Consider the following 16,991-nt stretch of genomic DNA (forward strand, 5'->3'; position numbering starts at 1 on the left):
CGACAATTGGTGAAACGGCGTCGACAAGGCCACTACCAACTGGCACAACCCTGTTTAATCGCCTTTGCAGCCTGAAAAAGGCCGCCTTAACGTTAATACTTTCCTCAATCACGACTCTTTTGTGCGGCGCGGCGCGATCGATCGCCGCCATCGCGGAAACATGATTTCCTTTGTGTTAATTTCACGCGAGCTTGCCAAAACTTCCGAAATTAACGCCGGTAATAGTCTTTAGCTGAGAGTATTCGAGTTTTAACTCGCTTAAAATGGTAAAATATCCATCGACAAAATGTACTTACATACATCAAGTAATTTGAATAAGATTCGAATTTTATAAAAATATATCAACATGAAAATATCTTGCCGAGCAAATTTTCTTTATTTTTGTGTTACTTTTCTTCCATTATGAAGGGGTTAAAATTCACATTTCTTACCACACTATAAAAGGGTTGATGTCGATATTCATGGGGAAAACCATAATGTGGGCACGAAAGTTGTGTGGCGCCGCGACGCGAGTAATATTCCAAGACTATCGACCACGACAAGTTAACCACAACGACCTTGACCCTGGTTACCAATGATCGAACTTCGCTAGTTCTCACGAGGAGGCCGATTTTTGTCAGCATTATGGTATTCTATGGTTAAATTCCATCGACGTTCAAGAATATCTTATATCCACCCTCCTCACGTTGCGCTCTGTTACGAGAAATTTCAATGATCTCGCGTAATCCTACGCGTAAAATCACGCCACGTTAAAGAAAAAACAACGCGTGGTCTCGAAATCCGATCCTGGCCGCCGCGCGAAACGAAAATGTGGCGCGTGCTGCTAGCAACCGGGGACTCCCCATATTTCGATGCTTGATCAGTGTCGCGTTTGCCACGAGAACGATCGCGCTTTGGTTATGTCGATCTCGTTTGCTTTGATAATTTGTGCTTCCTCGTGCTGGTTATTCTTATTATCAATCGGTTTAACGCTTGGGGGCGCGCAGGGCATTCTTTGGACGGTTAAAGGTGAGTACTTGAAGAATTATTATTACTGGTTTCGTGTGATTTAAAATGGATATATTGCGAATTTTGACGCATTTATAGGAAATTTATAAAAATGAATTTATCGAATTGGCAGAGGGAATGTTTGTTGTATAGAATTGAAAACTGTGGAACTACTACTGGAACTAATTAATTAGATAACTAATATGCTGGAAATAATAGAAAATAGTTAGGAGCTTGGAATGGACGAATACATAATATTAATTAAATAATTGATATAATAAAAAATATTCTGTTTAAAACACGATTAAATGATCGAAACAATCAAACAACGAACACCTATGCGTTTGCTCGATGTATTGAATGGCTCGTCATTGTAACTGAGTACTACTGTACACGCCATAGTTGTGAATAATTGAAAACTATTGAATGAATTGCCATCGTGAATAGGAGTAAACTCGAATCGAACGAATTTCCTCGTAACACGAGCCATTTAACAATTTATCGCCTCAAATAATCGTGCAAACTTTTAACAAATCGTTGTTGCTTCTAGTTGCTAAGTAAGTTTTACTCGTACGTTAGGTCTCGTACAATTTTCATGCAATTATCACGTCTGAGAACGATAATTGACTTCTTCAAATTTGCGTGTCGAATATACGGATCGATGCACCTGTACAATTGAACGAGTTACGTTTCATCGGTTCTTCCAAGAAATTTCGTGTTCGAACAAATTGTGCTTTCAATTGTTATTCCTGTCGACTACATGAAACGATAATAGAAAATCGCATAATATGTATATTGCGCATCTAGTAGTAGTAGTAGTGTAATAAACTATCAAAGACACGGTCAAATATTCAAGAGCTCGATTAAACCTTCGGAAAATTTCATGTCAGTTAAAAGTGTATTTCAGATTTAAAAATTGAAGACGTATCCAATACAGCATTTTCTTATCGAGTATTTTAATCTAAGATTTTTTTTTATTCAGGATATTGGGATTTTATTAACATTTAGAGAATTTTACTGAATTTCATATAGAAAGTACCAGCACTTTGTACCGAAGAATCATTGCAATAATGGTCTTATACACACTTCTCATTTAAAAAATCTAATCCTCCTCTTCTTCAAACTATACTCCTTTTTCAACATCCAAAGACACCGAAGGACATCAAAATCTCTAAAAACGTCCGCTCACTTTTCCCCTGTTCGGTCGTCTAATTTTCTTATTTCACCAAAAATCCATAGTTCCCCGATTCTCCGTCGATACACTGGCGCTAATGACGATAATCACCGACGTCTGGCAGTCGCGTGATCGAGGGTATGAGCCGTAGGTTCTAGGAAACCGTGAGCTTGCCAACGACGAGTTTCAGGAGCGTCCAAGCCGCGTGACGCTCGTATCTAGCAAAATTCATCGACGTTTCCGGGGGCTGCGACCCCCATAGAGTCGGGAACCGCTTTCGACCCGTGGCTGATGGATCGATGAAACAGGTCGTGGAACAGTATCGTCGCCGGACACGATGCTTGACCGCCGTGTGATATCGATTCGACGACGCCAGTCCCTGGCATTCGTCGACGCGTTTCGTTTCCTTATGACCGGTCTACTGTGAATGAAAAATGCGGCGCGCGTTGCACGCAGCCAGCTTAAAATAGAATACCACCCCGTGAGATTGATGATTCGAGCCTGCCATTAGCCTCTATGGGGATTAGACTTTTCATACATGGTATCGATAATATGGGAATCGCGTGTATTACGTTTGGTATGAAGGTGATGTTGGCTGGGAGTTTGGAGAATTATTTTATTGCCTTTTAGTGTGTCTTTGAAATGTTGTATAAGACTGCAGCTTTAACGAGTAAAATGAGGATTGTATGCTGCAAATCCTGCCAAAGGACTCTTATTCGTTACCAAAGAGTCGTCTAAGTTATACTTTAAATTCGATAAAGATACACCCTCTATATTAATTAATATGATATTGAAAATAGTTTAAAAATCACTTAAAAATTTCTACAAATTTCAAGAAATATACTTAACTGCGCACTTAACGTTTTACTTATAAATGAGATATCGTTGTTTATAAGCTATATTATACTCATCATTTTCTTTTCTATTGCAAGAAAATATAAAATAGAACGCAGCGTATATACATACATATATATATATATATATATATATACCTGTATAAGTGGGCCTTCAGTCCCATGTAACCAGTTAGTGCCGCTATTCGATAATTTTATTTACGACCTTGCTATATCGTAACCCGTATACCAGCTATCATCGTTGCGCTACCACTTCATTTATCTAAACTATGGAATTTTAATTAACGAACCTCTGTTCCAATCTACTTACCTGAATGTGAACTAACAGGCTTGGAATTAATTATAAGTACATAGCAGCGCTGAGTATCAGTAGGTAGTAACGATGTATTAGACAGCAGAGAATTACTGTTTGCCTTTCGACAGATTCAAATAAATGGAATTCTATCTTTTTGGACACAGTACCAATGTAATTGAAACGAGCTATAATGAAAATCGGACAGTTTCGATGTCTTTTCTTAATTGTGTTTCGTTAATCGCGAATGGTACTTCTACAGATAATTCAATATTGAATTCAGTGTTAATTATTTCTGGTTGTATATTTGTCAACAGCGAATAATCAATATCCAAATTTATACGGTAATCTCGTAATTGGAAACGAAGCTTTAATTTGAATACTAAAATCTCGTTTACACGATGGCTGCGGTATTGGACACTGCAATCGCGATTAAAACGAAACGAATTAATTCGCGGCGTGTACCAGTTGGAAAATTCGGTAACGTTAATAACGATTAAGCGTACGGATTGTATCGTAAAGGGAACGTTATGAATGATAAATGTGGGCGTTACGCGCGCGAGAACGTGGTAAGGTCATTATCCTCGCGTGTGGAACATGTTCATTAAAAGGCATTCGCGCGGTTCATTCGGCTCACGTGTTGCAGTATTGTTACAAGTCCTAATAATATATATTCTCGAATAATAACATTAATAACGAAGATGATGATGAAGTAATTTGATAAGGTAACACGTGACTGTAACATTAAGTGAGACACTTCAGTTTCGATATATCGTTAATTAATCTAGGGGCATTTTGCACTAAATAATTTAAAGATTACATTACGGACCTTTATGTCAGAATTTATTTTACATAATTCTAACTAAACTTTATCAGAAGCTACCTTAACTTTAGATTTGACGAAAGATGATTTTAAGAAGATTTTAAAAAAAGGAAGAAACCTATTGTATCTAAATTGAAGCTCACAATTGGATGCATCGTTAATTTGATCAGGGACATTTTACATTCACTTCTCGACGTCCAAGCGACCTAAATAAAAGAATTCACAACAATATTCATCAAAGACAAAGATAAAATTCCATCTAACTACTTGACGCGCGCGAAAGTCCTACAAAACAGAAGTACCACTTGGCCAAAATAATATACGACCCTCGTACCACTTCATCAGCACCTATTCAATCTGAACTACTACCGTTACTCGTTCTAGCAACACTTCTTAACAAAATAAAGAAAAAAGAAAGAACGTCCTTAACCAAGCAATCCTTAACCAAGCAATCTGTAACCGCGAGAGGATCCTCCAACTCTCTTAACTGACGCCTACAAAAAGTCGCGTGATTTTGACACGGCCGTTAACATCCGCAGCGACATCTACTTAGACAGACGACATCGGTGACGCGGACCGTTAAACGATCTTTCTTCCAATGTCCAAAAAAACCTTTAGTAAAAAGACAGATACCTATAGTACCGAGAGAGTAGCGGCCGAACGGAACGACACACGATCCACGGATGCCCATTCAGACTCATCAGTGCACACTGAACTTGACACCAGCACCACCAATCATTCCCTAGGCTCCGAGTCGATCTTCACACGGAAGTCTCGTGTAAGGTGCACAGTCGTAAATATCGAAGGAATCCGTGTGGCCAGGCTCGTTAATCATCATCACCGGCATCGAGACATTCATACTTGCATCTGGCCTGTGTATTTGACCGTGTGGGAGTCGGTTTACGAGCTGTGCACATCCTCGTGCTCCACCCTGCTCTTTCGTCCCGTCTCTGTTGCTCGAAGAGAACGATAATGCCGCGTACGGTTCGATAGCGGGCGTCGCGACGCCCGGCAGTCTGCCACCGTCGTTCCATTCCATCCAGTTTCGTTCGGCGTCGGGCTATCGCGCGCGCGCGCGCACACACACACACACGCACACATACACACGTATACATATGTATATAGACGTATAAGGGCGTACAGACACGTACACAGGCGCATGATAGCGCGTGTTTTCGGACGCAAGAAAGCTTCGTCGCTCTTAGATGAGCATTGGCGTCACCCCACAGAAATTCGCTCGGTTCGTTAACCCTTTGCGACGAATCGATGGGGCTTGCACCACTTTTCTGTTTGCCACGACTTTATGCGCCCTACCAGAAGGTTGTAGGGGAATTCGCGAGCTTTGGAAGTTTTCGCGTTGGGATTGTTACGAGCGATAGTTGGCAAGAACGTTTTCCGCATTTATTTCTCGCCGTGGTATTTGAGAAATGTAGTGGGAGACAGGTTGTGAAAATTAATTGCATTCGTAGGATATATTTAGGTTTTTTTTTTTTTTTGGTGGTTAAGTCGGTTTTCGAATGATTAAGCTGGGTTGAAGAATCTTGGAAAGGTGGTATCCCTCTGGTGACGAATTTTGAAAACTAATGTGTAGATTACCTTCTAGGTCGTTCGTAGTTTAAGGACTTGTAGAAAATTACATTTTTGTTACCGATTTCAAGAAAGTAATTTGTTTTAATTATTGACAGTAAAAATGCGCATGAATTTTGATTTTTAGAAACGAAATTACTAAGCAAAATCATTAGAGAAGGAATACGAAACATTCTAACCCTAAAATAGAAAATGATTGACTGCTACGATCTTCAGTCAGCACGCTTCCAAATTTCTAACCCAAAATGAAAAAAGCAACAATGGAAAGACTTTCAGTTTTGAAGTTAAGGATTTCTGTAGGATTAATGACGGATTTACGCAAGTCAAAGGGACGTTTAGTCTGGAAACGCAAAGTAAAGCGTGACAAAGAGAGATACGCCAATGGATCAAAGACGCAGGAGGCATGCGTTTGGCGAATCGGGCCGCTTTTAGACACGAATGCTGCCGTACCAGCAGCGCCATTAATTTAGCGGACGATTTGCCCCGATTAATGTCTGCGGCAGTGTGTCTCGCGCGCAAAATCCTCCGATTGTGATTCCTACGCGGATGAAAGGGAAATGCTGATTTTCCACGGTGTCTCTTTTCACCGTCCCTCTCGTTACGCAATTAAAAAAGTGTTCCTCCACTGAGCAAACCGATTCACGGACCGTTTTAGAAGCATTCGCCGGGTGTTGTTTACGTTTTGTTGGTCCCGTTCCTCGCAACTCTTCAATGGTCCCGTTGATTCGTCACTGAGCCTTCCCAGTCAATTAGCGAACGAGCCTTTAGAATTCGAGTTGGAATTTTTAAGTAGCTCGTTTTCTTCGTCTCTTTGTATGCTTTTTCCCTTCCTCTTTCGTGCTCTTTTACTTTTTATCGGATTTTCGTTATCGAAGAGGTTGATTGAAAGTATTTGACGCTTTTTGAGGTTGGAATTCAAAGGAGAGCTCATCCTTCTGTTTCACGGTGGAATTATCGGAAAATGAAAGAAAGATCTTTGTATATTGTAAATTTTAATAATTGTTTTTTATATCAAGTTCCTCTCTAAACCTAAGTCTATTATTACAGCAGATAAATAAATAAATAAAAAAAGCAAGAAAGGGAGAAAATAACAGAAAAATTAGTCTTTATGTTGGACCACACATAATTTTGTTGCAGTTACAGTTGACTTAGAAGTTATGTAATTGTAGTCGTAGCCTCTATTTCGTAAATATAAATGTTAACATACAGGAATCGAACTGGACTCTAAGATGAAAGGTAATTTAATGCGAACTTCCCAGATTTGTTTACGATCGAACGATACAAATCTGAACTGGAGAACTTGTAAAACTCCATAGAACTTCTGAGGAAGTATAATGTGAGAACAAAAGATTGTAAACAACAAAAAAAGTGACAATCATAGCATGGCACTCTAAACGATTATATTCTTAGTTTCATCAAGTTAGTTGGATAGATTGTCGTCGTTGATAGGTTAGCATCGCAAGCGCCTGTGCTATAACCCATGTGGCGCCAACTTTCCGGTCTTACATTGAGCATCTATAAAATAGTCGCTGTGTTGCTCGACTTCGAGTAAGAACTTTCTTTTATCAAAATTGCCGTATCCTGTCTGAAATATTCTTTTATGCGAAATAGTCCCCTTATTTTATTTATTCACCACTCTCCTATCTATATTTTCTTCAAATGATTTTTCTACTTTTATTTTATTTCTGTCCTACTTACTTGTATCCTAATACTTCTTACTCCTAAATTATCTCTTTGAATTTGACGTGGCATGTCTATTAAATTATTTAATCTCTCAGTCACAAATGACTATTTTCCCCAACTTTCTATGCTGTCTCTACTAAATTACTATTCTCCTAACCTTCCATTCTACTTATACTTGTTATACCACTCTTCAACTCTAAATTACTATTTTTCGCAACATTCTATGACCATCTTTACCGAACTACCATTCTCCCAACTCTACTTTACCTCTACCCTATCTTCTTTCAACGTACAATTTACCTAGCCTTAAATCAAACCTACGTTACCCTGTATTTCCTGCATGTCAAACACAAAGCAGCCGGAAAGACTTTTCCGATTTCTCTCGAGCAACATCCCATCAAAGTCAGAACACGACGAATCGACAGCCGAATGCAAGATTTCAATAACTCCGCCTCTTAAATGCTCCATTTCCCGGTTTCTTTGTAAAACTACAGAGAACAGTTTGATATTCCCTCGCCATTTCGTCTGGAGAAACGAGCCACGTTTCCGCGGACTTCTCCACTCGAACAGCAATAAAGTTCAATGGTGTATTTCCACTCACTGTCCTCTGAATAATGTTGAGAGCCGTTCGTCGAGCATCCATTCTCGAGGCGAGAGAATACTAAAGAGACGTGGAAAGAGAAAAGGAGACAGACGAGAACCGATCGAACGGAAGAAGCTGAAAGATAAGGAAAGGATAGGGAAAAGAGGCGGCGAGGTAACCTCTCGAAGTAGCGTGCTGGTATCGATCGACTCTTCACGGTCGACGCTCGTTATCGGTGTTTCTACGCTTTTTCTCGTTCCCTTCGGCTCCCCATCCTCGATCTCCTCTCGCCAAACTCATCTCCTCCTCGTTCTCGTTCTACCACTCGTAAACAGCGGATCGTTTCGCTCGAGCTTTATATGAAAAATCCATTTCGCTGAACTATGACAGAATCCTCTGTGGAAAAGGCTTTCACAAGTTGATTCTTTTCCTCTCTCTCTCTCTCTCTCTCTCTCTCTCTCTCTTTCTCTTTTGGTTGACGTTTTTGGTAGACCTGTCAATATCTTTTTCCCTCGATCATGGGGAATGGCTAATAAAAGTGTCCTTTTTCCATGACTGACCGCCAGAGGGCAGGAGGAGCGGCTCGTTTGGGGAATTGAAAGTTCTGGCAGGTGGCTGACGGGTGGTTATTTTCTTTTTCTCCCTGATGGTTTTCTCGTTTGACGAGCCACATGAAAGGTTGTTGCACGGCGCGTGTGGTGGTACTGTACTGGGTGTTTCAATCGCGTCGTTTAGATCTGCGGTTTTCGATGTGAATGGAGCATCGGTTTCGTTTGGGGGATTGCTTTTTTTTGAAGCTTTATAAGAGGATTTTAAAGTTTCGTGCTGCTGGGATAGGATTTTTTCGGGGCTCTACAAACGATAAACGTTGCTTTCTTTGCAAGCGGTTTTGAGGGTTCTTGAAGTTATCGGTATTTCTTTTAGAAGATATCGAACACTCTTCTTCTTGGAATTGGTTCTCTCTAAGAACAACTTTTGAAAGGATATCTTTCCTTTGTAGAGGATTCCCGTGCAGAAACACTTTCCTAGTATTTTCGAAATTATCAATATTCCGTTTTATAGACTTTCAAAATTAATCGCTATTATATTTTAGGACAGATTATTCAAAATTTCTGATGTTATATCTAATATTTCTTTTCGCAATCACTTGTTAATGATTCGCTTTAGGGATTGATATCTTAAACATTCCACAATTATCTTCCTTTCTCACAATCACCGCTCGCTTTATAAACCCCTTTTGCAAACAATCTTGAACATACGATGCCTATCAAAAATCCCCCACCCCTAACTTCCAAAGGCCTATTCATCAGTGGCTTTATAAACGATTATATACAAACGATCAATTCGTTCTGTATGTACAGCGAACAGCGATGAATTCGTTCATAAATCAATTCCATGTTATGACTGGCCTTTGTGGAGTGTTGGAAAACGTTTAACGATCGGTTTGTTTTATAGTGTCTGGCACGACAAACAAGAAAGAGGAAGAGACGGCGGTGGCCAATGTTGGTGTCACAGAGGAGACCACCGATGTCCTGGGGACGAGATCCAGGACACGAAGCGAATCTGGCGGTGGCATAGACCTCTTGGAAGCGTTACAGCTGCACAATACAACGCGGCAGGGTGTTACACAGGTGCCAGGACTGGTTAGGTTAAAGCCAGCCTATTATCTTCAGGGTGAGTGTCGTTTACAAATTGTTTTGTCATTCGTGACAGTTTCTTGGATAGAATCGTTTCTATGGTTTCAAAGATTGTTTGTCAACATGTTTTGTATTGACTATGATCTTTATATATCATTCATTGTAAACTGTAATCTTTGAACGAAATTGTTCGAAGAAAACAATTTACAATTATTTGAAATTAAAATATTCTTTTACGTAAATTGCAATGTGAATGTGTATAGTCAACGTCTTGATGTCGTGCAGCATTGTATACTTTAGTATAAGAGACATATGACAAGGCAGAGACGTTATTTAATGCCAGCGGGTTAACAGTCTATTCCGTTTACGTCAAGAGATCAATTTGAGAATCACAGTTTAAAGGTCTAGCGGAAAATCTCTAGGAGAAAGATGATTTTTAAGGTTAAATGACACTTTTAACACGTCGTTGTACTGAGAATCGCATGACGTATCAGATAAATCTTTTATTGTCCAAAGGTTAAATATGTTCGAACTTCAAGTATCATTTTCATATTTATCTTAATTTTCTCCAATATACTATACTATACAAACAACATACATTACTCCATTAGAGAAATAAAAAAGACCATCAACTATTTTTAACTTAATTTTACTTCGAACCTTCAATAATCTAATTTCGTCCAAAATATTCCACTTGTCTCAATGTTTCTCATATATAAACAACATACATGTTTTCATTAGACAAAGAAAAAACGCTTGTCCATTTTTTAAAAACTATTTTTATTTCTTCCGAAGACTTAAACTTAAGCGAAGAATTTGACGACTTGTGTCAATATTTGGGACGTGACAGCTCGAAATATGGGTGAAACGAGCATAAATCATATCGCGCAATTTACACTGGCGCACTGTATTGCGTGCAGATTGTACGGGACGCAGTAAATTTCACGAGTGGTGCAGGAACCGAAACGGGTATCTGTAGAAGGTTCTCTTAATACGAATATAGTCCTGTTTGCATATCGGGAGAGCCGTTTTGTCCGCGTGCTATCTTCCTATAGAGTTTTGCGACCGGTAATCATCGTCAGTCATAAAGTTGATTACTACTTCTTGCGTATCGCGTGTTACCTCGCCCTCCTTTTTTGTATTCGCCATTGGAAATATATGTAGGTGCTTTGCGATTTTATGTATATATCATTGAAGGTTAGAACTATATTTGTGGAGGGTCAGAGTTACCAATATGTTACTGTGAGGTATAATAAAGTTACAGTTGTTTTATTATTATTTTGTGATCGAAGATGAACGATCGATGATTAGAGGTCACAAAAATGTAAGATCATATTCTTTTAATGTCAAGAAGTTATCGAGGTTCAAGCACATAAGCTACATTTTTTACTAAACTTTGATCAAAATTAAAATATGTTTCGTTAATAACAAAAATTAATTTTAGCGCCTAGGTAATATAAATTACGTTTCTTTCGATCACTGTGTACATGGAGACTTGAATGGAATTAAATAGCGATTATAAAGGAAATTTCGCTAAATTTAATCATGTGTTCATCAAGGGGCTATTTTCAGTAAAAGTGTCTAAAAAAAAGAAACAATGTCAAAATCTAGAATTAAAACGATTTGCAAACAAGTCAGAACAGAGTAAAGGGTGTAGCCGTATGATCTTTGAGGTTATGTAATGAGTTAATATCGAAAATAAAAATGCTACATTCGAAATAACACGGTATTTAATTGAATCAGATTTAGTTAAGGAAAACTCATGAATTTTCTATTCTATTCAAGTTTTATCTCGCCAATGAAATTCTTTCATGTATGAAATTTTTCCAATTACTCTCGAAAAAGCGTTTTAATTTCTCGGAACGGAACGAATTCGTGCGATACAGTGATCAACTGGAAAAACAATTGGCCCTGATCAGTTGAACCGTGATGGTTACATAACGACTGATTAATCGATATTGTGAAAGGTCAGTTTCATAGCCGCGTCGTCTCCATTGGCAGACCTCCGGAGGGAATTCCCTCGTGGTCTGCGAGTATCGATTATCCTTTCGAGTTTCGAGCGAATTGACCCGGCATTTTCGCGGCATTTCCGGCTTTTAACTCTATGAACGTGCAACAGCAATTCTCTTCTTTCCATCATGCGATAATCCTTTTTAAGGTTATGTAACAGTTTTTAATCAGTTAATGTATATGTTTGGTCCGCAGGCTCACGATATTAGATAATATAATCTATCTATCATATGTTTAATATAACATATCTTACGCTATCGATATTGTAATATTTTACATACCGATACGACATTTGATCCCATGATTCCCTTTATTTAAAACTGACATATTTGAATTCTATGATTCAAAAGGAAAGAGGAAAGAAAATGAGTCAATTTAAAGTCCCCTAAAACGAAGTTTAGTTCTACGTTCCATATGAAATCGAGAATATGCTGACACCCTGTATAGCGAATAAATACCCGACTTCCCCTTCCCCCGAACATCCGACGTCAGAGAAACGTGCACACAGCCGTGGCTAAAAGCGTGGGCGACGGTGCAACGTCCGCGAAAAGCGAGCATAGAATGGGGGGTGGTTGGCCCAAGGGCGACAGCAGGGGTTTCCCCGAAAGAAATTTCAATTACCGGCCCGGTCTGCACCCTCAGTCGATGGTTTCGCGGAAGTAACTGAACGTTCTTTGCGGTTTGCAACGTCGAACCAAAGGGAACCCTCTTTTTCTGTTGCTTTCCTTTCGTCATTGCAACCCCTTGCACAACCCTATTTTCGCTCGTTTCTCTGTCTTCGCGTGTGAGCGTTTTTACGAGTCGAAATCGTCGATGTTATTCGACTGAGACGTTCCTTGCCTTAATATGAGTTCTTGGCAGACGATCATGATTGTTTTTAAAGTTTGCTTGCATTGGGATCCAGAAAATGGTTTATAGAATTGCGAGTGGTTGTAACGGAGAATCTTAAAGAATGATGAATCATTTGATTATTCTGCTTGAGTCAGGAGTGTTTGGTTATAGTGGTTGTTCTTGGCACAGCTGAATCTGAGGTACAGTTATCACAGTTGATATATGGGACGAATGAATCATTTTAGTGTTTTGGTTAAACCAATATGGAATCAATGAACTACTTTATTATCTAATTTGAATCGGAATAGATAATTTGTAGTACATATTTCTGATGTTGAGGTACGATATGAAGAAATTTTATAGTTATTTAGTTTGAGTCAGAGAAATTGGGATTGAATAACGCAATTATGAATGAGGTATGAAGAAACTATTTCGTTTAGCTTGATTTAGAAAAATGAGGTTATGATACAGTTCAATTTAGCAATACAGTTATGATTGACATACAGGATAAATGACCTTTCTGTTAGTAATCAATTTTATGGTATAGTTAAGGTTAGGTACTATATGTCCCATTGCTTTGCTATTGACTATTGACTTCAGTTATACATTTCTGTTTCAAATATAAGGTGAATTAGTCATTTTACTATTTACTTTAGGTCATAAGTATTTGTTCATAATAATTAATTTTCCTGTACAGTTAAGGTTAGGTTCTTTGTGAAGATCTTAAATAATATCATATGGTAAAATCGATACTTCATCGATGTTTTATTATTTTTCCATTACACACGTGTTTGTTCACTTAGTTCTTATTTTTCTTGTCACGTGTTAACCCTCGATAAATATCCTTTTGGACAGTGGATTGAGGAAGAGGAAGCATCCCCGAAATTCAGTTCATTCAGTTCGTATTGGGAGACCATTGTAATCACTGAACAAAGGATTCGAACGATATACACTGACACGTGTCAGAGTTTTCTCTGAACACGGAAAACAAGATTTCATGATCCCCCTTTTGTAGTTCGATGGGGAACCAGAACCACTCTGGTCCTAAAATTGCTTGACCCCATGTCTATCCCATCTGAGGGGAATACCCGATCTAATCTATACGCTGTTTATTTGCGAAACGAATAACTTTCTCGCCGACTATCTTCGCAGATGCTAAATTATTGCTGGCTACTGGTTTAGAATTCCCCTTTGATCATTCTTCCGTGTTATCGATTTCGAATATGGGAATCTGGCTGAATTAGATTTGTATTGGCGAATTGTATTTGCATCTTAATGTGGAACATCTCGCAAATTCTTCACGAATTTTGTATTTATAGACGATGTTTGGTCTTGAGCAAATTTAAGTGAAATTGCATTTAATTAGAGGTTAGAATTTCTATAGGTTTGGGTTGTCTAATTGAAACAATCACGCTGTTCCAATCACAAACATTTTGAAAACCAGTGAGATGAAACATTGGATAAACACTCGTATAAACTTTGCAGCTTTCATTTTTCGCGTTCAACATAGATGAATCACCTACCATGCACATCCAGAGTATAATAGTGTAAATTCGCCTTAATCTACCTTCGTCTTCTACATCGCCCGTTCAGTGTCACCGACCAGAAGTCATCGATACGTGTGCCAGTTGGTGCAAAACGATTACGTACGGCTTAAAAGGGTCTGTTACGTGCACTTACTCGTTAACAAACCATGGACTTGGATAATTGAACGTGGTATAGCGTTCGATGGCCCTCGGGTGTACATTATAGGCCTTTGGTGTCTGGTTACTTTTTATTAAGGCTCGCGCGCCGCGTCTGAAACTCGAGGCCCATGCGAGAAGCCTGGCGCATGCGCGCTGCATTCATGCGTGGCGACACACCGATCCTTAGGGCAGACGCGCAATCGCCGAGGGCCCCGTCCGATTATACGGTTCGCTGGCGAGGCCCACGCGAACAATTAATTCTGCCAGTGAGCTTAATCGAACAACGAAGGATCAGCTTTGCACAGGAACCACGCTTTATCCCGCTTCCAGCGAAACTTTATCGCTCTTGCCTTGTTCCAACTAATGAGCCATCGTACCGTGCAAAAGGTGTCGTCTTACAGCCGGTGTAGATGGCGTGACTAGGGTATAACTCTAGCGGAATTAATGGGCGAATATGTACACGCAATATGACCTTTTTCTCTTCTATTTATATCATGATTAGAAACTTATGAGAAGTATTATAGAATTTGAAGTTTAATGTAAGGTTAGAAATCAAAGTTTCTTAAATGTTTTAAATATGTAGAATAGTAAAATTAAATTTGCAAGTAAAAGACCGACTTTCTATTGGTTTTCGATCGTTAAAATTTTTTATACATTTTGATAAATCTCGGATTATATAGGATTAAATAAGATAATTGATATATTATTGCGTATATTATCTAATTTCTGTGAGAGGGACCGTACAGAAATCTTTGAGATAGAGATATTAAAGTTTGTTGGAATTTTCCTGGACGTAACGGATGAAGCAATTGTGATCCCCAACAATCGAATTCTCATGTCCACGAGATTACGTAACTATGCGAGCAGGAACCGTGAATGAGACTAATCGATGCGACCCACCAAAAATTTCGGTTGACCTACATACGAGGTCTGTGAATCCTTCTCTTGTCGAGCCGAACAATGTTCCCGAACTTCTACCAGTCCTATTCTATGATGGATCGCATCTAGCAGACTTTACAAGTAGTTTTATCCATTGTTGCCAACTTGCGAAACTCTACTTAGGCGGTAGCACTGGCAAACTTGGCCAAATCCTTACTATAATCAACATTAATCATTTCGGTTTCCTTTATTTCTTATTCCTTTATTTTACCACTATATTTACCACTATATATTAATTAAATTACAAGCTTTTTGTCTTTGAGTGTGCACATCACTCGCGCTGCAATATATTATATTGTATGCTGATAGCCCACTCCTAGAGACAAAAGAAAAATTGACGCTTAAATGATACGAAGAGACAACATTACTTAATAAGTCAGAAGTTGTATTTTATTTCCTGTAGCAAAATACAGAAATTATAATTATGAAAATGTCTACTACAAAAGTTACTAACACTTGCTTTAAACTTTTCTTTATCTACCATATTCACTTCTAGAATTTAATTCTATTTGAATTACAAATTTTCTTACAAGCCTATATTCGTGCATAATTGTTTTCTTGACATGAAATTACATCGTCGGAGTTATTAGTAGCGATATCACAGAATGGCAGAGTGGGTCGCAGGAATGATTGAGTTTTACTACTTCAGGCGAGGAGAGGGAGCTCCGACTGAACGAGGCGAGTTTCAAACAAGCGGCCACGCTACTCCGGCAGGTTCCGGAATTCACTATAGCCGCCGCTCTGCGACAAGAGGAGGCCAATTCCGGGACGATCGTCGCCTTTTCACATGGGAACAATAGGTAGGGATCACGCGTAATTTCGTTCCTCTCATTTCATTCGCGATTCAAAGCGACCCCGTCGTGGTGGCGTTCATGCGATGCATAAACAGAGTATGGCGTTAAATCCCTTTATTTCGCTTATTGACGCTTTTATTTCGCTTCTTTTCACTTTTTCTGTTTCTCTTTATGGAAGAATTAAATGTTATGAATTCAAATGATGGTCCGAATTTACACCGACGATCAATATTTTTTGCTTTTTGCGAATCAGGTTAGATACAGATAAATTATTTAGAAGAAATTTATTTATTTTCATATATGTGTACAGTTTTCGTTGCTTCGATGTATAGAATCGACCTTATAAATAACCCCTATATATTTTGGGGCATTCTATACATATTCCTTCTATCTTTTTTTATTATTTTACATTTCTTCTAATCTTCTCTTTCGTTTATTTTTGGAATGAACAGCTCTAATTTGAAATAAAGTCAGTTACTGTTCATCAGGATTAAAAATATCTTAGTTCAAGAACTAACCTTATTTTTAATAACAACTTGCCTTACTTTTAATAGAATCTTTTAATAAACTGGAAGTGAGTCTTCTGAATACCATTTCATCCTGCCTACTATATTTTTACTTTCTTAAAATAACGAAATAGAATGAGCGAAGGATATTAGTCAGAAATGGCTAAACCTTCCATTTTGTCCCAGTCGATTGAAGACGTAGTTACGATCGGAAAACGAGTTAGCGGGGTCTAATAGAATCGACCAACGGAAAAAGGTAGAAAGACACATTCTTAAGGAAATTACTGTGTCAATTGTTGAGTCGGGAACGAAGGAGAGCACTTAACCTCAAAGTAGTTGCACCCTCTGTTGGAACGCGAGTAGCGCAGTCTAGTCGTTTTGACCTGGCTGACACAAATTGGATGTATGCACCTACGTGTCTGCGTATTTAGACAGTAATTAACACGCTTCGTCAAGCAGAAACCACTGTCAGAGTTTAAGCGGAATTAATTGTTGATTTGATGTCCCTACGACTCGTAAATCTGATCTAGAGATTTTCATGAATCGAAGTTTAACCTAAATCTGTAATCTTTTACATATTTTATATGATATTAAATATTTCCTGGA

At 38.7% G+C, this 16,991-nt stretch overlaps 1 protein-coding gene and 1 long non-coding RNA gene across 5 annotated transcripts in view; one reads left to right on the forward strand and one right to left on the reverse strand.

The window, feature by feature from the left end:
* Window positions 1-16,991, forward strand: part of LOC138187603 (protein kinase C-binding protein NELL1) — an 83,090-nt gene that overhangs the window by 51,827 nt on the left and 14,272 nt on the right. For all 4 annotated transcript variants that reach the window (XM_069128551.1, XM_069128552.1, XM_069128554.1 and 1 more), the window contains exons 2-3: window positions 9,439-9,657; window positions 15,735-15,885. In XM_069128551.1, coding sequence (XP_068984652.1) covers window positions 9,439-9,657; window positions 15,735-15,885 — 370 coding nt within the window. The remainder of the gene's footprint in view (window positions 1-9,438; window positions 9,658-15,734; window positions 15,886-16,991) is intronic.
* Window positions 1-16,991, reverse strand: part of LOC138187612 (uncharacterized) — a 44,137-nt gene that overhangs the window by 17,695 nt on the left and 9,451 nt on the right. The window lies entirely within an intron of this gene.

This window comes from Bombus flavifrons, chromosome 15, assembly GCF_040668555.2.
Source record: "Bombus flavifrons isolate JBK064 chromosome 15, iyBomFlav1_principal, whole genome shotgun sequence".
Classification (NCBI taxonomy): domain Eukaryota; kingdom Metazoa; phylum Arthropoda; class Insecta; order Hymenoptera; family Apidae; genus Bombus; species Bombus flavifrons.